Raw genomic sequence first — 25287 nt, forward strand, 5'->3', positions numbered from 1 at the left:
AACTACTGTATGACTACTGTATAACTACTGTATAACTACTGTATGACTACTGTATGACTACCGCATGACCACTGTATGACTACTGTATGACTACTGTATGACTACTGTATAATTACTGTATAACTACTGTATGACTACTGTACAACTACTGTACAACTACTGTACGACTACTGTAAACCTACTGTATGACTACTGTATAACTACTGTATGACTACCGTATAACTACTGTATAACTACTGTATAACTACTGTAGAACTACTGCATGACTACTGTATAACTACTGTAGAACTACTGTATGACTACCGTATAACAACTGTATGACTACTGTACAACAACTGTATGACTACTTTATGACTACCGTATAACAACTGTATAACTACTGTATGACCACTGTATGACTACTGTACGACTACTGTATGACTACTGTATAATTACTGTATGACTACTGTATAACTACTGTATGACTACTGTATGACTACTGTATAACAACTGTTGACCACTGTATGACTACTGTATGACTACTGTATAACTACTGTATGACCACTGTATGACTACTGTATGACTACTGTATAACTACTGTATGACTACTGTATAAGTACTGTATAACAACTGTATAACTACTGTATGCCTACTGTATAACTACTGATTGACTACTGTATAACTACTATATGACTACTGTATGACTACTATATAACCACTGTATGACTACTGTATGACTACTGTATGACAACTGTTGACTACTGTATGACTACTGTATAACCACTGTACAACCACTGTATAACAACTGTATGACTACTGTATGACTACTGCACGGCCACTGCACGACTACTGTATGACTACTGTATAACTACTGTATGACTACTGTATAACTACTGTACAACTACTGCATAACAACTGTATGACTACTGTACGACTACTGTACGACTACTGTATGACTACTGTATGACTACTGTATAACTACTGTATAACTACTGTATAACAACTGTATAACTACTGTATGACTACTGTATAACTACTGTATGACTACTGTATAACTACTGTATGACTACTGTATAACCACTGTATGACTACTGTATAACTACTGTATAACTACTGTATAACTACTGTATAACAACTGTATAACTACTGTATAACTACTGCATGACTACTGTATGACGACTGTATGACTACTGTACGACTACTGTACGACCACTGTATAACTACTGCATGACTACTGTATAACAACTGTTGACTACTGTATGACCACTGTATGACCACTGTATAACTACTGTATGACTACTGTATGACTACTGTATAACTACTGTATGACTACTGTATAACTACCATATAACAACTGTATAACTACTGTATGACTACTGTATGACTACTGTATGACTACTGTATAACTACTGTATAACAACTGTATAACTACTGTATGACCACTGTATGACTACCGCATGACTACTGCATAACAACAATATGACTACTGTATGACTATTGTTTAACTACTGTGTGACTACTGTATGACTATTGTATGACAACTGTTGACTACTGTATGACTACTGTACGACTACTGTATAGCTATTGTATGACTACTGTATGACTCCTGTGTGACTACTGCATGACTACTGTATAACAACTGTATAACTACTGTATGACTACTGTATAACTACTGTTTAACTACTGTATGACTACTGTATAACTACTGTATAACTACTGTATGACCACTGTATGACTACTGTATGACTACTGTATGACTAATGTACGACTACTGTACAACTACTGTATAACTACTGTATGACTACTGTATAACTACTGTATAACTACTGTATAACTACTGTATAACTACTGTATGACTACTGTATGACTACTGTACAACTACTGTACAACTACTGTCACGACTACTGTATGACTACTGTACAACTACTGTATGACAACTGTATAACTACTGTATAACTACTGTAGAACTACTGTAGAACTACTGCATGACTACTGTATAACTACTGTATAACTACTGTATGACTACTGTATGACTACTGTATAACAACAATATGACTACTGTATGACTACTGTTTAACCACTGTGTGACTACTGTATGAATATTGTATAACAACCGTTGACTACACTATGACTACTGTACGACTACTGTATAGCTATTGTATAACTACTGTATGACTACTGTATAACTACTGTATGACTACTGTAAAACTACTGTATGACTACTGTATAACAACTGTATAACTACCGTATGACTACTATATGACCACTGTGTGACTACTGTATAACTACTGTATGACTACTGTATAACAACTGTATAACTACTGTATGACTACTGTATGACTACTGCATGACTACTGTATAACAACAATATGACTACTGTATGACTACTGTTTAACTACCGTATGACTATTGTATGACAACTGTTGACTACTGTATGACTACTGTATGACTACTGTATAGCTATTGTATGACTACTGTATGACAACTGTATGACTACTGTATGACTACTGTATAACAACTGTATGACTACTGTATAACTACTGTATAACTACTGTATAACTACTGTATGACCACTGTATAACCACTGTATGACTACTGTATGACTACTGTATGACTACTGCATAACTACTGTATAACTACTGTATGACTACTGTATGAATACTGTATGACTACTGTATAACTACTGTATGACTATTGTATAACTACTGTTTGACTACTGTATGACTACTGTATGACTACTGTATGACTACTGTATAACTACTGTATAACAACTGTATAACTACTGTATGACTACTGTATGACTACCGCATGACCACTGTATGACTACTGTATGACTACTGTATGACTACTGTATGACCACTGTATAACTACTGTATAACTACTGTATGACTACTGTGTGACTACTGTATAACTACTGTATGACTACTGTATAACTACTGTATGACTACTGTATAACAACTGTATATCTACTGTATGACTACTGTATAACTACTGTATGACTACTGTATAACTACTGTTTGACTACTGTATGACTACTGTATAACTACTGTATGACTACTGTATAACTACTGTATAACTACTGTATGACTACCACATGACCACTGTATGACTACTGTATGACTACTGTATGACTACTGTATGACCACTGTATAACTACTGTATAACTACTGTATGACTACTGTATAACTACTGTGTGACTACTGTATAACTACTGTATGACTACTGTAAAACTACTGCATGACTACTGTATAACTACCGTATAACAACTGTATAACTACTGTATGACTACTGTATAACCACTGTATGACTACTGTATGACTACTTTGTGACTACTGTATAACTACCGTATAACTACTGTATAACAACTGTATAACTACTGTATGACCACTGTATGACTACTGCATAACTACTGTATAACAACAATATGACTACTGTATGACTACTGTTCAACCACTGTGTGACTACTGTATGACTATTGTACAACAACCGCAGACTACTGTATGACTACTGTATAGCTATTGTATGACTACTGTATGACTACTGTATGACTACTGTATAACTACTGTATGACTACTGTATAACCACTGTATGACTACTGTATAACTACTGTATGACTACTGTATAACTACTGTATAACAACTGTATGACTACTGTACAACAACTGTATGACTACTTTATGACTACCGTATAACAACTGTATAACTACTGTATGACCACTGTATGACTACTGTACGACTACTGTACAACCACTGTAACGACTACTGTACGACTACTGTACGACAACTGTATGACTACCGTATGACTACTGTATAATTACTGTATGACTACTGTATAACTACTGTATAACTACTGTATGACTACTGTATGACTACTGTATAACAACTGTTGACCACTGTATGACCACTGTATGACTACTGTATAACTACTGTATGACTACTGTATAACTACTGCATGACTACTGTATAACTACTGTGTAACTACTGTATGACCACTGTATGACTACTGTATGACTACTGTATAACAACTGTTGACTACTGTATGACCACTGTATAACTACTGTATGACTACTGTATAACTACTGTATGACTACTGTATAACTACAGTATAACAACTGTATAACTACTGTATGACTACTGTATAACTACTGTATGACTACTGTATGACTACTGTATAACTACTGTATGACTACTGTATAACAACTGTATAACTACTGTATGACTACTGTATGACTACCGCATGACTACCGCATAACAACAATATGACTACTGTATGACTACAGTTTAACTACTGTGTGACTACTGTATGACTATTGTATGACAACTGTTGACTACTGTATGACTACTGTATAACTACTGTATAGCTATTGTATGACTACTGTATGACTTCTGTATGACTACTGTATGACTACTGTATGACTACTGTATAACAACTGTATAACTACTGTATGACTACTGTATAACTACTGTTTAACTACTGTATGACTACTGTATAACTACTGTATAACTACTGTATGACCACTGTATGACTACTGTATGACTACTGTATGACTAATGTACGACTACTGTACAACTACTGTATAACTACTGTATGACTACTGTATAACTACTGTATAACTACTGTATAACTACTGTATAACTACTATATGACTACTGTACAACTACTGTACAACTACTGTACGACTACTGTATGACTACTGTATAACTACTGTATAACTACTGTATGACTACTGTATAACTACTGTATAACTACTGTATAACTACTGTAGAACTACTGCATGACTACTGTATAACTACTGTATAACTACTGTAGAACTACTGTATGACTACTGTATGACTACTGTACAACTACTGTATAACTACTGTATGACTACTGTATAACAACTGCATGACTACTGTATGACTACTGTATAACTACCGTATAACAACTGTATAACTACTGTATGACTACTGTATAACCACTGTATGACTACTGTATGACTACTGTGTGACTACTGTATAACTACTGTATGACTACTGTATAACTACTGTATAACAACTGTATAACTACTGTATGACTACTGCATGACTACTGTATAACAACAATATGACTACTGTATGACTACTGTTCAACCACTGTGTGACTACTGTATGAATATTGTATAACAACCGTTGACTACACTATGACTACTGTACGACCACTGTATAGCTATTGTATGACTACTGTATGACTACTGTATAACTACAGTATGACTACTGTATAACTACTGTATGACTACTGTATAACAACTGTATGACTACTGTATGACTACTATATGACTACTGTGTGACTACTGTATAACTACTGTATGACTACTGTATAACAACCGTATGACTACTGTATGACTACTGCATGACTACTGTATAACAACAACATGACTACTGTATGACTACTGTTTAACTACTGTATGACTATTGTATGACAACTGTTAACTACTGTATGACTACTGTATAGCTATTGTATGACTACTGTATGACAACTGTATGACTACTGTATGACTACTGTATAACAAATGTATGACTACTGTATAACTACTGTATAACTACTGTATAACTACTGTAGAACTACTGTATGACCACTGTATAACCACTGTATGACTACTGTATGACTACTGCATAACTACTGTATAACTACTGTATGACTACTGTATGACTACTGTATGACTACTGTATAACTACTGTATAACTACTGTATAACTACTGTTTGACTACTGTATGACTACTGTATAACTACTGTATGACTACTGTATAACTACTGTATAACAACTGTATAACTACTGTATGACTACTGTATGACTACCGCATGACCACTGTATGACTACTGTATGACTACTGTATGACTACTGTATAACTACTGTATAACTACTGTATGACTACTGTACAACTACTGTACAACTACTGCACGACTACTGTAAACCTACTGTATGACTACTGTATAACTACTGTATGACTACTGTATAACTACTGTATAACTACTGTATAACTACTGTAGAACTACCGCATGACTACTGTATAACTACTGTAGAACTACTGTATGACTACTGTATGACTACTGTACAACTACTGTATGACTACTGTATGACTACTGTATAACAACTGCACGACTACTGTATGACTACTGTATAACTACCGTATAACAACTGTATAACTACTGTATGACTACTGTATAACCACTGTATGACTACTGTATGACTACTGTATAACTACTGTATGACTACTGTATAACCACTGTATAACAACTGTATAACTACTGTATGACTACTGCATGACTACTGCATGACTACTGTATAACAACAATATGACTACTGTATGACTACCGTTTAACCACTGTGTGACTACTGTATGAATATTGTATAACAACCGCTGACAACACTATGACCACTGTACGACTACTGTATAGCTATTGTATGACTACTGTATGACTACTGTATAACTACAGTATGACTACTGTATAACTACTGTATGACTACTGTATAACAACTGTATAACTACTGTATGACTACTATATGACTACTGTGTGACTACTGTATGACTACTGTATAACAACTGTATAACTACTGTATGACTACTGTATGACTACTGCATGACTACTGTATAACAACAACATGACTACTGTATGACTACTGTTTAACTACTGTATGACTATTGTATGACAACTGTTAACTACTGTATGACTACTGTATAGCTATTGTATGACTACTGTATGACAACTGTATGACTACTGTATAACAACTGTATGACTACTGTATAACTACTGTATAACTACTGTATAACTACTGTAGAACTACTGTATGACCACTGTATAACCACTGTATGACTACTGCATAACTACTGTATAACTACTGTATGACTACTGTATGACTACTGTATGACTACTGTATAACTACTGTATAACTACTGTATAACTACTGTTTGACTACTGTATGACTACTGTATGACTACTGTATAACTACTGTATAACAACTGTATAACTACTGTATGACTACTGTATGACTACCGCATGACCACTGTATGACTACTGTATGACTACTGTATGACTACTGTATGACCACTGTATAACTACTGTATAACTACTGTATGACTACTGTATAACTACTGTGTGACTACTGTATAACTACTGTATGACTACTGTATAACTACTGTATGACTACTGTATAACAACTGTATATCTACTGTATGACTACTGCATAACTACTGTATGACTACTGTATAACTACTGTATGACTACTGTATAACTACTGTATGACTACTGTATAACTACTGTTTGACTACTGTATGACTACTGTATAACTACTGTATGACTACTGTATAACTACTGTATAACAACTGTATAACTACTGTATGACTACTGTATGACTACCGCATGACCACTGTATGACTACTGTATGACTACTGTATGACTACTGTATGACCACTGTATAACTACTGTATAACTACTGTATGACTACTGTATAACTACTGTGTGACTACTGTATAACTACTGTATGACTACTGTATAACTACTGTATGACTACTGTATAACAACTGTATATCTACTGTATGACTACTGTATAACTACTGTATGACTACTATATAACTACTGTATAACTACTGTATAACTACTGTATGACTACTGTATGACTACTGTATAACAACTGTATAACTACTGTATAGCTACTGTATGACTACTGTATGACTACTGTATGACTACTGTATAACTACTGTATAACTACTGTATAACTACTGTATGACTACTGTATAACTACTGTATGACTACTGTATAACTACTGTATAACTACTGTATAACTACTGTATGACTACTGTATAACTACTGTATGACTACAATATGACTACTGTATGACTACTGTATGACAGCTGTATAACTACTGTATGACTACTGTATGACTTACATGGAAGGCCATCTGTCCAGAGAAGTCGTACATGCCGCAGGAGTGCATGAGACTCAGGGTGTTCCTTACAGCCTCGGCACTCAGGACGCGCTCGCCGGTGATTGGGCAGATTCCCCCGTGGGCCAGCGTGGCCGCCATGACGCTTCCAGACTCGCAGGTGACCTCTATGGAACACAGCTGAAAGGAAATCATTTATTTACTAAAACAATGATATAGGGGACACTTCCAGACTCACAGGTGACCTCTATGGAACACAGCTGAAAGGAAATCATTTATTTACTAAAACAATGATATAGGGAGAAACACGTAGGCTCCGTTTCCCAGACACATATTAAGCCTAGTCTTGGACTAAGAAGCATGGTCTACGGAGATTCACCATTGAAATTGCTTTTTAGTGAGGACTAAGACAAATTTGTGTCCGGGAAACTGCCCCAGTGTCTGGGACTCATATGCACTGTAAATACATAGGGTAATACTTTATTATAATGTCGAGTAACAAATCATCATTATGATGCATTACCAGAAATAGCAAAACCACATCAACTTTATCACAGTGTGATTGTGTATATGAGGAAGTGTAGTTTACCTGGAAATAGAAGTCCAGCGCATCAATCATTTCTGCCCCAGTAGGAAAACACTGCAGATGGAAATCAGTTCCTATGATCAATATTTCATACAGGTACAGATGATCTCACACATGAATATCACATAACCATCACACACTGAGTGATCAATATATTTCTGGTGCACAAAACTCCTGGCCTGAGTAGTAGCTACAAAGTTATCAGGAGGTGTGTCCCAGAACCACTGTAATTCAAATGTTGCCATTGCCACTGTCCCTCACTGACCTTCTTCTCTTTGAGGTAGTATCCAATTGCAAAATTTCTGTCGCCTGTTTCTTTTTCAGACTGGAACCTGAGAAACAGAGAGACAAAGTGAGTCCATCACATCACATCAATAATGCAACAAACAGAGAGAACTCAGCTTTAGAAAAGGAAGACATTAGCTAAAACTCACGTGGCATTGCTGAACCCCACGTACTCTCGACCAGCCATCTTCTTGATAAAATCCATCATCTGAGGATGACAGATAGTGTATAGTAATGTAACGTATCATGTTGCATTGTATATGAATACGTTTGAATGATACTGAATGATGACACACATTAAGTCTATCTACTTACATAGTCAAACTTCTCTGCCTTATTCGAACCAGGCTGGTGACACAGAGAAAGAAAGACAGTTGTGTAAACGACAGGTCACCACATCAAACGCCTTTCAGTGGTCAGCCACAGGGTGGCGATGTTCTACAGAGCTTCAGGACTCAGTACGTTCAGCACACTTTAATAGTATTAATTACATTTGAGTCATTTAGCAGACACTCTTTTCCAGAGCGACTTACAGGAGCAATTAGGGTTAAGTGCCTTGCTCAAGGGCACATCGGCAGATTTTTCACCTAGTCGGCTCGGGGATTAGAACCAGCGACCTTTCGGTTACTGGCACAACGCTCTTAACCACTAAGCTACCTGCCGCCCCAATGATGATCACACATCTTGATGTCCTAATATGTACTACTGTACAAGGTGACAAAAACAAGCAGTTGCCACAGTAGACAGTGTCCTAATAAAGCTACTGGTTGTATGAAGTCTCAGCATATTACATGAACTTTCTGTAGTACAGCTGCAATAGTACACCTGTTCCAAAGCAACAGCACCTGGTCTGAAACAGGTGTATCACTGACCCAGCATTGAGAGGTTAAGGGTGGATTTGTTTTGGAATACATTTTTTAGGGGGCTACTTTATACAAATTATAGAGCATAGCAGTGATGGCCCAAGTGACCCCAAATGTCCTATGTCAATGCATGTCCAGTATTTGGGTATAAATTAAATTGTTTGCTTCACAAAGATGCATTACACAGTAATAGTTTTATTTCAGTATTTTATATTAAATTAAAGGAAGAATTCAGTCTGGGGCCCCCTTAGTCTTTATACCCGTTTTATATATATATATATATATACAGTTGAAGTCGGAAGTTTACATACACTTAGGTTGGAGTCATTAAAACTCATTTTTCAACCACTCCACAAATTTCATGTTAACAAACTATAGTTTTGGCAAGTTGGTTAGGACATCTACTTTGTGCATGACACAAGTAATTTTTACAGACAGATTATTTCACTTATAATTCACTGTATCACAATTCCAGTGGGTCAGAAGTTTACATACACTAAGTTGACGGTGCCTTTAAACAGCTTGGAAAATTCCAGAAAATGATGTCATGGCTTTAGAAGCTTCTGATAGGCTAATTGACATCATTTTAGTCAATTGGAGGTGTACCTGTGGATCTATTTCAAGGCCTACCTTCAAACTCAGTGCCTCTTTGCTTGACATCATGGGAAAATCCAAAGAAATCAGCCAAGACCTCATGATTTCATCTATATATATTGAAGCAAGTCAGGAAGTTAAAGCTTGGTCACAAATGGGTCTTCCAAATGGACAATGACCCCAAGCATACTTCCAAAGTTGTGGCAAAATGGCTTAAGGACAACAAAAATATTCACCCAACGTATTGTGGGAAGCTTATGGAAGGCTACCCGAAATGGTTGACCCAATTAAAACAATAGAAAGGCAATGCTATCAAATACTAATTGACTGTATGTCAACTTCTGACCCACTGGGAATGTGATGAAAGAAATAAAAGCTGAAATAAATCATACTCTCTACTATTATTCTGACATTTCACATTCTTAAAATAAAGTGGTGTTCCTAACTGACCTAAAACAGGGAATTTTTTACTAGGAATTGTGAAAAACTGAGTTTAAATGTATTTGGCTAAGGTGTACGTAAACTTCCGACTTCAACTGTAACTGTATATCAGTTAAACTTGCCTGCTCTGACTATGTACCTTTCTCTCTCTCTGCCTGAGATAGCAACACACACACACACATACATACGCATACGCACCACCTCTCCAAAGTGGCCCATTCATTGGTTAAACTGATGCTCTCCCACCGGTCCCAGGGTCCCTCCCCCAGCATGGCGTGAGGGTGAGAGGAGAGCAGTGAAGCTGGCAGAACCAGGGTCAACACTAATGACTACACTACTGTACATGCAACTACTATCTACAGACATGCCAGATAAGCTGTGTGTGTGTGTGTGTGTGTGTGTGTGTGTGTGTGTGTGTGTGTGTGTGTGTGTGTGTGTGTGTGTGTGTGTGTGTGTGTGTGTGTGTGTGTGTGTGTGTGTGTGTGTGCGTGCGTGCGTGTGCGCGCACATGTGGAGCCGCGTTTCAATGGGACAAAGTCAAACTACGTCAGCTTTGGGTCAAAGATTTGCAGGTGATGTGGATCTTGGTTTGTTGTGTACATTTGCTTGGCATGTCAAACACTGAGTCACGTCAGTGGATTTGAAGCCATGTGGATTCAGCAATCATTGACAGTGACTGATATCACTGATGCATCATTGAGAGTGGATGTTTTACGGGAATATTCAGAGTCAGACAGGACATTCTCACAACATGTATACAGTGGTCTGTAGGCTGTCTGTCTAGTTACAGGACATTCTCACAACATGTATACAGTGGTCTGTAGGCTGTCTGTCTGGTTACAGGACATTCTCACAACATGTATACAGTGGTCTGTAGGCTGTCTGTCTGGTTACAGGACATTCTCACAACATGTATACAGTGGTCTGTAGGCTGTCTGTCTGGTTACAGGATATTCTCACAACATGTATACAGTGGTCTGTAGGCTGTCTGTCTGGTTACAGGACATTCTCACAACATGTATACAGTGGTCTGTAGGCTGTCTGTCTCGTTACCTTGATAAGAGAGCTAATCACAATGGCTCCAGCGTTCACCATGGGGTTGTGGGGTTTGTCTAGGCACACAAAACACAAGTTGGTTATTATCAGAGTTTAAGACAGAGTACAGTACACTCACAGAAGTAGAATTATGCTTTACTATTTGGAGACTAAAGTCTTTCTTCGAGAGCTGACGTCATGTCCACTTTGTAGAAAGTAGAAGATCCTGTCAACCTGAACTCACATTGCCTTAACTTGTACTGAAATAAAATCATATTCTTCCACCAGACTATCAAACACAACACAGTAATGTACAACAACAGTAGCAAGGCTTCCCTTACCCACCATCCTCATCCAGGTAGAGCTTGTTGAACTTGAGTCCGCTGGGCTCCATCCCTACGTAGCGGTGTACCTTCTCTGTCCCAGCCTCGTGAATGGCCACAGCATACTCCAGAGGCTTCACACATGACTGGAGACAGAAGGGCTGCTTAGTGTCCCCTACTGAGTGTCTGGGGGGAGAGGAGGGAGAGGGGGGAAACAAGAGAAGAGGATAGGAGGAAAACAGGGGGCGAGAAAGAGGACAGGAGAGAGAGGAAAAGAGAGAGAGGGTAGGAAAAGGCCATTAGGAGGGAGGAAACAGAGGAAGAAAGAGGGATAGGCCAAGGAAACAGAGAGAAGACCAGGGAAACAGAAGAAGAAAGAGAGAGAGGACCAGGGAAACAGAGGAAGAAAGAGAGAGAGGACCAGGGAAACAGAGGAAGAAAGAGAGAGAGGACCAGAGAAACAGAGGAAGAAAGAGAGAGAGGACCAGGGAAATAGAGGAAGAAAGAGAGAGAGGACCAGAGAAACAGAGAGAGGATCAGGGAAACAGAGGAAGAAAGGGAGAGAGGACCAGGGAAACAGAGGAAGAAAGAGAGAGAGGACCAGAGAAACAGAGAGAGGACCAGGGAAACAGAGAGAGGACCAGGGAAACAGAGGAAGAAAGAGAGAGAGGACCAGAGAAACAGAGGAAGAAAGAGAGAGAGGACCAGGTAAACAGAGAGAGGACCAGGGAAACAGAGGAAGAAAGAGAGAGAGGACCAGAGAAACAGAGGAAGAAAGAGAGAGAGGACCAGGTAAACAGAGAGAGGACCAGGGAAACAGAGGAAGAAAGAGAGAGAGGAACAGGGAAACAGAGGAAGAAAGAGAGAGAGGACCAGAGAAACAGAGAGAGGACCAGGGAAACAGAGAGAGGACCAGGGAAACAGAGGAAGAAAGAGAGAGAGGACCAGGGAAACAGAGGAAGAAAGAGAGAGAGGACCAGAGAAACAGAGAGGACCAGGGAAACAGAAGAAGAAAGAGAGAGAGGACCAGGGAAACAGAGGAAGAAAGAGAGAGAGGAACAGGGAAACAGAGGAAGAAAGAGAGAAAGGACCAGAGAAACAGAGAGAGGACCAGGGAAACAGAGGAAGAAAGAGAGAGGGGACCAGAGAAACAGAGAGGACCAGGGAAACAGAAGAAGAAAGAGAGAGAGGACCAGGGAAACAGAGGAAAAAAGAGAGAGAGGACCAGAGAAACAGAGGAAGAAAGAGAGAGAGGACCAGGGAAACAGAGGAAGAAAGAGAGAGAGGACCAGAGAAACAGAGAGAGGATCAGGGAAACAGAGGAAGAAAGGGAGAGAGAACCAGGGAAACAGAGGAAGAAAGAGAGAGAGGACCAGAGAAACAGAGAGAGGACCAGGGAAAAACAGAGAGAGGACCAGGGAAACAGAGGAAGAAAGAGAGAGAGGACCAGAGAAACAGAGGAAGAAAGAGAGAGAGGACCAGGTAAACAGAGAGAGGACCAGGGAAACAGAGGAAGAAAGAGAGAGAGGACCAGAGAAACAGAGGAAGAAAGAGAGATAGGACCAGGTAAACAGAGAGAGGACCAGGGAAACAGAGGAATAAAGAGAGAGAGGACCAGGGAAACAGAGGAAGAAAGAGAGAGAGGACCAGAGAAACAGAGAGAGGACCAGGGAAACAGAGAGAGGACCAGGGAAACAGAGAGAGGACCAGGGAAACAGAGGAAGAAAGAGAGAGAGGACCAGGGAAACAGAGGAAGAAAGAGAGAGAGGACCAGAGAAACAGAGAGGACCAGGGAAACAGAAGAAGAAAGAGAGAGAGGACCAGGGAAACAGAGGAAGAAAGAGAGAGAGGAACAGGGAAACAGAGAGAGGACCAGGGAAACAGAGAGAGGACCAGGGAAACAGAGGAAGAAAGAGAGAGAGGACCAGGGAAACAGAGGAAGAAAGAGAGAGAGGACCAGAGAAACAGAGAGGACCAGGGAAACAGAAGAAGAAAGAGAGAGAGGACCAGGGAAACAGAGGAAGAAAGAGAGAGAGGAACAGGGAAACAGAGGAAGAAAGAGAGAAAGGACCAGAGAAACAGAGAGAGGACCAGGGAAACAGAGGAAGAAAGAGAGAGGGGACCAGAGAAACAGAGAGGACCAGGGAAACAGAAGAAGAAAGAGAGAGAGGACCAGGGAAACAGAGGAAGAAACAGAGAGAGGACCAGAAGAAAAGATGTCAGTAGTATGAGTCACTATTTCACATTCAGTTATCTATCATCCAGATATATAGACATGCAGGGATGTTGTACCTACCTCTGTCCGTCCACTGTACACAGGGACACACCCCAGAGATCAGGACTGAACTTGGCCAGGTGAGGAATGTAGACGGCTACCTGGAACCAGGAAGTACAGACCATCAGAACCATATCACATGTAGCTAATACTTATCGTGGAAAACTTTGTTATGCACATGCGCTGTATTCCTGGGTAAATGCGCATTATTTGGCAAAGTACTAAATTAATATTCATTGATATGCCATGGTTTGCAATCGTCAGATGTAAGTGAATGTGATTCCAGGACAGGGTCCTGAGTTAGAAGTAAGAAAATATTCCTGCAGGTTAGCACATTATTTTAGAACACCGCAATTTGACCAATGGACCCGTAGGAGAATTGGATATACTTGGGAAATAATTGGTTACGTGCATAAAACACATACATTTTGTAGTGGGAAATACTGTATGGGTATAGAATTCTCAACTACATAAAGAAATAAAAATATATTTTGAATGCGAAGAAACGCCCCCTTTTGAGTTGAGTTAACCCATGATCAATTTATTTTTGAGTTAACCCATCATTAATTTTAAGAAAGGAAGACGTTCCTAACTAAATACTGTTCGTTTTGTGTGTGTGTTTTTGTTTGTCTCCGAGTATGTGTGTGTATAGATGGAGTTTCACAATGGGAGCCAAGAGCAGCTAGGGAGAACCTTGTCTGCCCGACCCGCTGACCGGACCGGTGAAGGTAATGGTGGATGAGTGGAGCAGGGACATTCTGGAACAGGCAACGCTCTGGCCCAAGGTAGCAGATTTACCCCTTAAAAAGGCACATCAAGTGAAGTTTTATTAGCAGAATGTAGAAAGAAATTGCAGGACTTTGAAGAAACCAAGAAAGGCAAGTAGAATAGAGGGGGGATGATTTTAGGAAGTGGGAAAGAGAAGCAGAGAGAAGGGCAGACAAGAAAATGAAAGGGATCATGGTGAATGATAAGAAAAGGAGAAACAATGACTTTCTACCTCCCGGATCGGGTGGGGCAGGGCGAGGAAACTGGAGAACAGGACCGCCACCGAAAACGACCCTATACAACCCACACACAGACTGACGCAAGGTTGAGACAGTTGACACCCTTGGACAGCATTTAAAGATTTGTTCAAGCCCCCGTGATGAGCCAATGGTTTGTCTCTTTGTCAATGTTGAGTCAATTGAATTTCTAGTAGATACTGGCGCTGCAATGTCTGTCATAAATTCAAAAATGATGTCCAATCCTCCCATGTCAAATGAATCAGTTAGCACTGTGGGGGCCTCGGGAGTGATTATGAAAGAGTTCATCACGATGCCCCTGCCGGTTAAAATTGATGATACATGCAGGACACATCAATTTATTGCCTCCGCATGTTGCCCTGTAAATTTGGCAGGAAGAGATTTTCTCTGTAAATTGGGAATTCATATTATTTTATCCAAATGTGTGATTGGTACTATGCATGGGACATACAGGACATTGATGGATCACATTGTGACCCAATTGAAGAGATTTTCTCAACGGCCCTGTTGGAAAAAGAAAGGCAGTTTGATGGCACAGACAGACCTACAGACAGACCTACAGACAGACCTACATTGCACCGCCCATTTCTCACCAATTACGAGAGATTTACACTTTGAGAGATTTATATTATGAAAAAAATTGGCTGAAGGAAACTGCCCCCCAAGAAAGCTTACTATGCAGTGATACTCACGACCTTCAGATTATAATGGGCCTCAGTTTTGTTTTATGCTCTTAGTATTAAAGATGTCTAAAGAACAGGCTTTTTTTGATATTTTTAGGATACTGGTGTCTGGTTGAAATCCGTCTTGCAGGTCACTGACTGGGAACTCAGAGCGGATGGGTCTAAATTCTGTGGAGACTGAGTCACCCTTGTTGGCTGGTCTCCCAGAGTCTCTGTGGGCTAAGGATAAGTATGACATTGGGCGAATGAGGGGGGTGAAACTGCTTACGTCACACCTGAGAGCACACAGACCCGGCCAAGCCCAGCATTCTCTGAGTCAGGAGGCAGTGCGGGGGATTACCCTGTTCATGCTTCATTGGTAGAAATAGGAGAAATTGTGCCTTGTCCAGACTCTCCCTGCAACACCCCCATTCTTCCTGTCCGAAAAGCCTCGGGTGATTGGCGTTTTTGTTCAAGAGCTTCTGTTGTGCCAAACCCCGTTACAGTACTATCTGCCGTGCCGGCGTCGGCTAAATGGTTTTCAGTTGTTGATTTGGCTAATGTTTTCTTTAGCATTCCCGTCGCTCCAGAATCACAGTTCTGGTTCGCGTTTACATGATACTGAATCGGACCGCCTGCGGTGTTTTCTGTCGCTTTGGCGCAACATTTAGAGCCTTTCATACCGCCCGCTGGGAGTATGTTAACCCAACGAGCATGCAAAGTCGACACAAGAGCTCTGTTAGCGTTCCTTGCTAAAAATGGCCACAAAGTTTCTAAGAAAAAAGCTGCAGCTTGTGTCTCAATCCGTTAAGTATCTAGGACATGATATTACACCAAATGGTAGGAAATTGGGTCTAGAGCGTGTGGCTGCAATTTTATTCTATTCAAAACAACATATGTTGACACGCACAGGAATGGCAGGCTATTGTAGAGCCTGGCTGCCTGACTATGCTGAGATGGCGATGAATGACACGATACAGTGGACTCCAGGGGGACTCAAGGAGAACCATCAGTGGCTTATGCAGTAACTATGGCTGCCACTACCCTAGAGTGCTAAATTACCACCACATATGTCAGCCCAAGCTGCAGAATTGTTTGCTCTCACTAGAGCATGCATTTTGGCTTTGGAATTGAATTTAAGTTAACCGAATTTAATTTAAAATAGACCTGGAATGAGTTAACTGATTGATCTAAGAGTTGACTGCTGTTAAGAAATGTAGATACCGTTAAAGAACTAAACAAATAAGGAAGGGTACCCAATGAATGTGTGGACGCACACAATAACAGAATGATTGTGCATGAATGATTGTATAAGGATGTTTAACACATTTTTCTTAAGGACAGGTCGAATACCCGTCAAGTACACTGCTGGAATGGTAAGTTACTATGCTCTGTGCTGCACTTCACAATGCTCTATTTTCTCAGGGTAAAAGCAGATTTGCCTAAACCAAAGGGAGGACAGCTCCACAAATTGCAGCCAGGCAATTGGGTGGTCACCAAGGACCTCCGCAGAAAGACTCGGCACCAACAGCGCTGGACTGGTCCATTCCAAGTGCTCCTGACGACCCGGACAGAAGGTTGTAGAGAGGTCTACGTGGCTTCACGCCAGCCATTGCAGCTGTTGTATGGGCCCTGGGAGAAGTGGCCACAATGCAACTGAAGTACACAGCACCAGCAAAGTCCCACGGCGGGACTTAAATAACAGCCACTCCAGCTCGAGCCAACGGCAGGCTCAGGACGGGAGTCCAGCAAACAATAGCCGCCCCATTGTTTAAGAAGACGGAGATCGATGCATCAACGTGATGATTGTCCTCTTTGTACAGATGAAGAGTGTACTTCTGTATAACTGTTTCATTGTTTAATGATTCCCTTAAGAATGTTTTGCACCGTGTGAAGGTAAAAAACTCAGTGGCTCAACAGAAGCCATTTACAAAGATAATGTACTAGTGTATGTTTCATATTTTGCTTGGTTGAAGTTTTGCTTAAATGATGGTATAATTGGCTTATATTATGAATTATTACTTAAATGCGTACTTGTAATTTTGTATTAGGTTGAGATTAGTCTCAAAAGGGAGGAAAAATGTGAACAATTACAAACTTTGTTATGCACATGCGCTGTATGAGCCTTAAACCTGCACTGTCTGTTTCTCTCATGTAAGAAGAAGCCAGCGTTTTTCCTCTCTTGTTTCTGAGTAACTTAGTCAAGAGGCCAAAGATAAAGGGCCGTCTGAGAGTGACCCGTTTTTGGTCCATCCTGTTCCTTTCGTATCTTCAAGGGCACAGCTGTGTGGAGATATGAAGAGAACAGAGGCTGGCTTGAGCAGCAGCGACAATTCTATTAGCAGAAAGGAGTAACAAAACTGGCATTATCACTTGTTTGTACGCTATGTTCCCACTATGATCTCACACACCTGCTAAACTGCCACGTAGACCGAGGTTGTATTTTCCTATATAGGCTGAGACCCAACTCTTGCTTGTTGGGTTCTTAACAATCACCTTTTGAGTGGTTGTTGACCAGCTCCAGATTTGCAAATCTTATAATAAAGTTGTTGTTTGAAGAATCTACAGTCTCGCTCTTCCTTTTGATTAGAATTTCCACAACATACTCCACACTTAAAACGTTTTGTGTGAGTACATGCCATAGTACAACAGACACACACTGACGGAAAACATATCAGAGAAAAAAGACAAAGTAAGAGGACAGATGACAAAAAAAGAGAGATAGTGAGAGACAGAGATGGAGAAGAGTGACATATATGAAAGGTGTAGAGGTGGAAACAAATCTACGTACATGTCCGTTGTGGTTTTTGTGAACGGTGTTGTAGATTTGATCTATTTTTGTACCGAAGGAATCAAACTCAGGGATGATGAACTTCTTTCTGAAGGCCTGGATCAGAAGCACTATGTTCCCACCTACGCACCTGAGGGTTGGTACAACAAACAAAAACAGTATTAGATCATCAATACAGAAACCCTGTCATTGAACAAGCACTAGAGCATTCTAGAAATTCTAGAAATCTAGTTCTGTGAATGAGATTAACTGTGAACTTTTCCCAGATGTTTGCTTTGAAGTGGTGACACTTCCTGAGGTGCAGTGGATGGACTGCTGTTCATGACTGTATTATGACCTCTGACCTTCTTCTCTGTTGTTGTTTGCATGCAAGACTTGGTGCTCATAAGTGGTTTGAATTGTTGTGGAAAATAGGGTTCAGCGGAGCAATGTGAGAATATGAACTCGATTCTCTGTGACACACATGGCTAATTATACTCCTTGTGTATCCTATTAACAGCCTGACCAAGGCCTTATAAAAAAAATGTAATATGTTTTATTGTCACATACACCGGATAGGTGCAGTGAAATGTGTTGTTTTACAGGGTCAGCCATAGTAGCACAGCACCCCTAGAGCAAATTAAGGTTAAGTGCCTTGCTCAAGGGCATATTGACAGATTTTTCACCTTGTCGGCTCGGGTTTTCGAACCAGTGACCTTTCGGTTACTAGCCCAACGCTCTAACCACTAGGCTACTTTATTTTATTTTTTTTGTCATTTAGCAGACGCTCTTATCCAGAGCGACTTACAGGAGCAATTAGGGTTAAGTGCCTTGCTCAAGGGCACATCGACAGATTTTTCACCTAGTCGGCTCGGGGATTAGAACCAGCGACCTTTCGGTTACTGGCACAACGCTCTTACCCACTAAGCTACCTGCCGCCCTATGTGCCCTATATTATTTCCTACCCCAACCTACGTCTCATCTTTTATTTTTTTATTTTACCTTTATTTAACTAGGCAAGTCAGTTAAGAACAAATTCTTATTTACAATGATGGCCTACACTGGCCAAACTCGGACAATGCTGGGCAAACAAAGACATTTGATAAGCCTATAACTTTGTTTAACCTCCATTTATGTGTACACTCTTAGAAAGAAATACGCTATCTAGAACTAAAAAGGGTTATTCGGTTGTCCCCATAGGATAACCCTTTGAAGAACCCTTTTTGGTTCCAGGTAGAACCTTTTTTGGTTCCAGGTAGAACCCTTTTTGGTTCCAGGTAGAACCCTTTTTGGTTCCAGGTAGAACCCTTTTGAGTTCCAGGTAGAACCCTTTCCACTGAATCCAAAAGAGTTCTAACTGGAACCAAAAAGGGTTCTACCTGGAACCAAAAAGGGTTCTACCTGGAACCAAAAAGGGTTATCCTATTGGGACAGACGAAGAACCCTTTTGGAACCCTTTTTTCTAAAGAGTGTAGACTACTGTGCAGATATAAGGAACATTGGTTTTCCCCACTCGATCAAGATGCCTGGACTGTCAAAGTCTACTTTAGACGTCAATAATTTACTCTTTAACTGAATTTTCATGAAAGGACATGCATATCCACAGCTGAAACACAAAGCTGTAACAGGTCAACTGATAAAGGGTTACATCTAATTCCAATCACAATTTACTTTGGCTGTGTGTCTGTGTGTGTGTGTGTGTGTGCGTGTGTGTGTGTGTGTATGTGTCCCCAAGGACCAAGGCAGCTGGCACCTATCAATCTGAGTCATACCCTGCTCTGTTGCCCACACAAGACTACCCGTATCCTCCCACTGCCCTTAGCCCACTGTCCTCAGCCCACTGCCCTCAGCCCACTGCCCCTCAGCCCACTGCCCCTCAGCCCACTGCCCCTCAGCCCACTGTCCTCAGCCCACTGTCCTCAGCCCACTGCCCCTCAGCCCACTGCCCTCAGCCCACTGCCCTCAGCCCACTGCCCTCAGCTCACTGCTGAGTGGACTGAGAGCACATATACTGTTGCCTCTAGCGAACTCTTAAAATGACTTGATGTATTGAAGATTAAATGCCAGAGAGAGGAGCCGTGTGTGTGTGTGTGTGTGTGTGTGTGTGAGTGAGTGAGTGAGTGAGTGAGGTGGCTCTAGAAGCAGGTCCCAAATCCCCCCCCACCACACTTGGCCCTAACCCTTGGTTTATACAGACTAGCTGTAAGCAATATGGTGGAAGCTCCACTAATGCACTACTTGTACCTATCCAGACCCTACAGATCTGCAAACATCGAAGGGTTAGGGCCAGGGGGGAGGGGGTATGGAGCAATTTGGGAACGTCTAAATCCAACTAGGCGACTCACTTGTGGAAGAGTTCCCGGTCCAACATGACGTCATGAAAGGATTCCGATACGGAGCGTTGCAGCTTGTCCATACAGTCCTTCAGTCGTGGGTCGGATGTATTAAGACCAGTCCTCTTGAGGGCCTGATCAAATCAAATCAAACTTTATTTAAATTGCATTTAAAGTCACAAGACACTTTACAGTAAACACCAATACAATGAAGTGGTTAAAATAAACAAAAGGCGATAAAAGAGATGAATAAAAGAACAACACAAGGGTTTGGTTGGGGAGAAAGGAATTATTATATTATCAGCCATAGTGCAAAGCCATGTTGTAGTTTTATTTAGAGTGTACTGTAAATCATTCTGCCTCGTCATGTCTCTCCACCCCTCTCCAGAACAGGGCAGCACAGATGGCCCTTAAAAGTACACGGAGAGCTAACATGTCAGTCTCTCCTGGCTCAGAGTGGAAGAGAGATTGACTTCATCACTGCTTGTTTTTGTGAGAGGTGTCGACGAGCTGATTGTACCGAGCTGTCTGTTTGGAACGCTGGCACACAGCTCGGACACCCATGCATACCCCACAAGACATGCCACCAGAGGTCTCTTCACAGTCCCCAAGTCCAGAACGGACTATGGGATGCGCACAGTACTACATAGAGCCATGACTACATGGAACTCTATTCCACATCAGGTAACTGATCAGATTTAAAAAACGGGTAAAAATACACCTTGTGGAACAGCGGGGACTGTGAAGAGACACACACAGGTACATACACACATACATATAGACACTCACTCTACACACGTGTACACATGGATGTTGTATTGTAAATATGTGATAGTGGAGTAGTGGCCTGAGGGAACACACTAAATGTATTGGGTAAAGTGTTATGAATTATAATCTCATGTAATATTTTAAATTGTATATAACTGCCTTAATGTTGCAGGACCCAAGGAAGAGTAGCTGCTGCTGTTACGCGAGGCACTTGGATGTGAACTACCTTTATATGAACTAACTTGAACTCATCTTGAGGCCCACTGACATACATGCATCTTGTTGCAAGTTGAGCACCTGAGTCCCTTTTATTGTCCAAGCTGGACTGAAGCTTGTTTGGGTACGCTTTCAGTCACTTGTTGCAAGTGTTTGGATTCAAACAGTGCAGTAGTGCTGGTGCAATATGAAACACAGATCAAATCAGAGCTTTGACTATCATTAACATCTTCTACAATTGATTATTTCATTTAACAAGTTAGTTATTTTGGGGTAATTTCATTACATGTTGGAAGACAAAACACCCATGTTATTGTTGCATGATGATACAACCTAATCTCTCTCTGCAGGGTAATCTTTAGACTGATGTGTTGTGATCTTCACCAGACCCATTCCATCCAGTCCTTCATCAGGCCTGGAGACATGGAGACTATTTCATTCAAATAACATAATGAAATAGCCTACTGTTCCATGATACACCTTATTGTTTCTATTCACTCAATTGTTGCCTACTGTTTCTTGTGACACAGTATACATTGGCAGGGAGGGAGGGAGGGAGAGAGAGAGAGAGATTGTGCTTTTGTGTTTGTGGCTGTATGTCTACATCGAGAGAGAGTTTGTTGTCAAGGAGGGTTGTGTGACCAGAGTAACCTTTTTAATTTACAACCTACTCTTCTTTCCTTTATAGGTTCGCTGATGTGTGTACTTACTCACAGAGATAAAGTGTGAGACGGGGACTTGTTCCTGACCCTCCGTGATGGTGTAGAAGAGCATATCTTCTACCTCTGAGAAGAGACCCTTCCCATTGCTCCTACATATACATACAGTGAAGAGGAAAGTTGTCAGCTTCAAACAACACAGACATACACAACTTGAATGGCTATGTATAGAGTAATGGATGATTGAGGAGAAAGCATTGTTTTGGAGATACAATAACATAGGCCTATATGTGATTCCCACACACAGTAAACTAATATCTGTCAATCAATACATTACACAAATGAACTGTCTGAACTGGACCAATAAAAACACAAACTCACAGTTTGGAAAACACTTGGTCCATGTCTAAGGTTGTTCCGATGCGGTGAAGATCTGTTGAGCTTGAGTTGAAACATTGTGCCGGTTGAACTTTCACATTAGGACGACAACCCGGTAATAAACCCTTATAACAAACCTTTTTGAAAACTATTTTAGTCGTGTCTTTTAAGGTTTCAACAGCTGCTGCGTTGGTCACCCGTAATATTTTCAAACAGTGCATGGTTACAATAACTTTACAACAATATAAGCAGATAAGGAGAATAACTGCCTTCGGATAACCTTTTAGTTATTTCCGTTACTTTCTCCACTACTTATCCGCAGTCTGAAAGTCAGCTTTGGTCAACCGACTACAGGTAGCTAGGCTGCAATCTCGTTTTCACGTTTGGAACTTGCGATGAGAGCACAGGCAGCGAACTCCGCCGACGACGTCAGAGTATATATAGCTAGGTCATAATCACTATAACGTCACAATACCCGTGCCGAGCATTCGATTTGGCTGTTGGGGTCAAGAAAATCCCCAGGTCCGCTAAAACCATTGACAACTTTGTTAAATAAATGTTATAACTATTTGGTTTTAGTATCATCACCTTGAAGAGCATAGTCAGAACTACATATTTCCGATTACTCCACATTTAGCTCTATCATCGGAGTTATAAAGCAAGTAACTGCATGCTTTTCATGATCCGTAAACTTCGACTGAACATTTTTTCCATTTGGCATGTAACGTTAGCTAGCTAAATAAACAATATGTGTCATTTAGCTTGCTTCATCGGAGATAAGGCTTTCGGAAAGGGCTTGACATCCGCAAATCCTCCTCCTGGTAAAGTTGTCAGTCGGACTACTGTCATCACCACTACAGTATATGGCAAGCAAATCAAACAATATAGCCATCTAGTTTATCCCCTGAATGTTAACTTGTTAACTAGCCATATTGACGTGATCTGTTATTAGCTAGCCAATTTGACATAGTCCATCAGTCAATGTAGCCTATCATGTCTGTCAGCAGCATTATTAAACGCTCTTAAAAACAAAGTTGAAAAGAGGAAAATGTTAGATAACTTCGCTAGGTAGGCCTACTTTGATTGTAGAAAAAGTACATTAGGTCTACTTACCACTGTTTAGGCAACTGTACAAAGTTTCAATCGGTAGCTTGCAAAGTAAACATTATCAGCTAACAGTACATCGGCAAATGCTGATAATGTAACTGATAAAGCTAAATGTATTATTTGTTTTGCATGGAATACTCGGACATTTGTAGTTCTGACTACGCTCTTAAAGAGGTGATATTATTACAAACAAATAGTTAACATTTATTTAACAATCCCTTGAAAACGGCACCCAGTTGTCATTGGTTTTAGTGGAGCAGGGAGTCCCGTTGACCCCAGCAGGCAGTTCGAACGCTCTACACCTGCTGCCCAAACCGCCCCGGTTGTGTGCGGGAGCGTTGCAAAAATACATGTACGCTAGTGATGTGCTGTTCATGAAAAATTCGTTATTTTTCATCCACTCCTTTTACTGAATCGAGAGTTGTCTTGTTTTGTATGCTTTGTACAAAATAATAAAATGCAAGACGACAGGATATTTATAAACGTAGCTCTTTATTAACTAGCTATAACTGGCATGTTCATGTGTCTCTGGCCATGATCGTCATAGAATGACCTCACCACCTGGGTGGTCTTAAGCCAATCATAGCACAGTATGATATGACAGTAGAATGCATCCAATTACAATTCAGTATGCTGACACATATGAATATTACATCCATCTTCTTTAAAAATAAAATAAAAAATATGTAGAACAAATAAAGCGTGTCTTTTGAATACATGCTCTGTAGTTTGAACTCGAGGTAAGTAACCATTTAAACTGCACCAACTGCATCAACATAACAGACTGAAACAATGATTCAGCATACTGTTACTTTTAGAACAAATATTTCTCAGCAACTCAGCTTCTCACTGTAGCAATGACATCTCAACATATCAAACAAATACAATACCAAAGCATTTCAAGTGAACTTTCAATAACAAGTTTACAGTCCGGAACTCTTTTAGGGCAGCGGTCCGCCTACACCCTTTGACATTTCACAGGTCTAGGACAGCTCTAGGCTTGACCTCTCTTCCTGACCTGGTGTGATATGAAGCTGAGTATGCTTCTGTGTCAATCAACAGTTCTATTCTACTGTCATATCATACTG

At 40.5% G+C, this 25287-nt stretch overlaps 1 protein-coding gene and 1 long non-coding RNA gene across 4 annotated transcripts; one reads left to right on the forward strand and one right to left on the reverse strand.

Moving 5' to 3' along the window:
- Nucleotides 1-7882: 7882 nt before the first annotated feature.
- Nucleotides 7883-24671, reverse strand: LOC121577951 (glutaminase kidney isoform, mitochondrial; the record flags this gene model as incomplete). Of its 3 annotated transcripts, none has more annotated exon segments than XM_045223704.1 (12): nt 7883-8059; nt 8469-8519; nt 8731-8797; nt 8900-8958; nt 9066-9098; nt 11702-11760; nt 12029-12192; nt 14303-14382; nt 18760-18889; nt 21084-21205; nt 22770-22866; nt 23096-24671. In XM_045223704.1, coding segments are annotated over 12 exon segments (1257 nt in total), but the record flags the coding sequence as incomplete, so codon positions are not given.
- On the forward strand, nt 15062-18531 carry LOC121577952. The gene is made up of 2 exons (XR_006002718.2): nt 15062-16423; nt 17394-18531. It is a non-coding gene; the product is annotated as an uncharacterized LOC121577952 (long non-coding RNA).
- Nucleotides 24672-25287: the final 616 nt, after the last annotated feature.

This window comes from Coregonus clupeaformis, chromosome 12, assembly GCF_020615455.1.
Source record: "Coregonus clupeaformis isolate EN_2021a chromosome 12, ASM2061545v1, whole genome shotgun sequence".
Classification (NCBI taxonomy): Eukaryota; Metazoa; Chordata; class Actinopteri; order Salmoniformes; family Salmonidae; genus Coregonus; species Coregonus clupeaformis.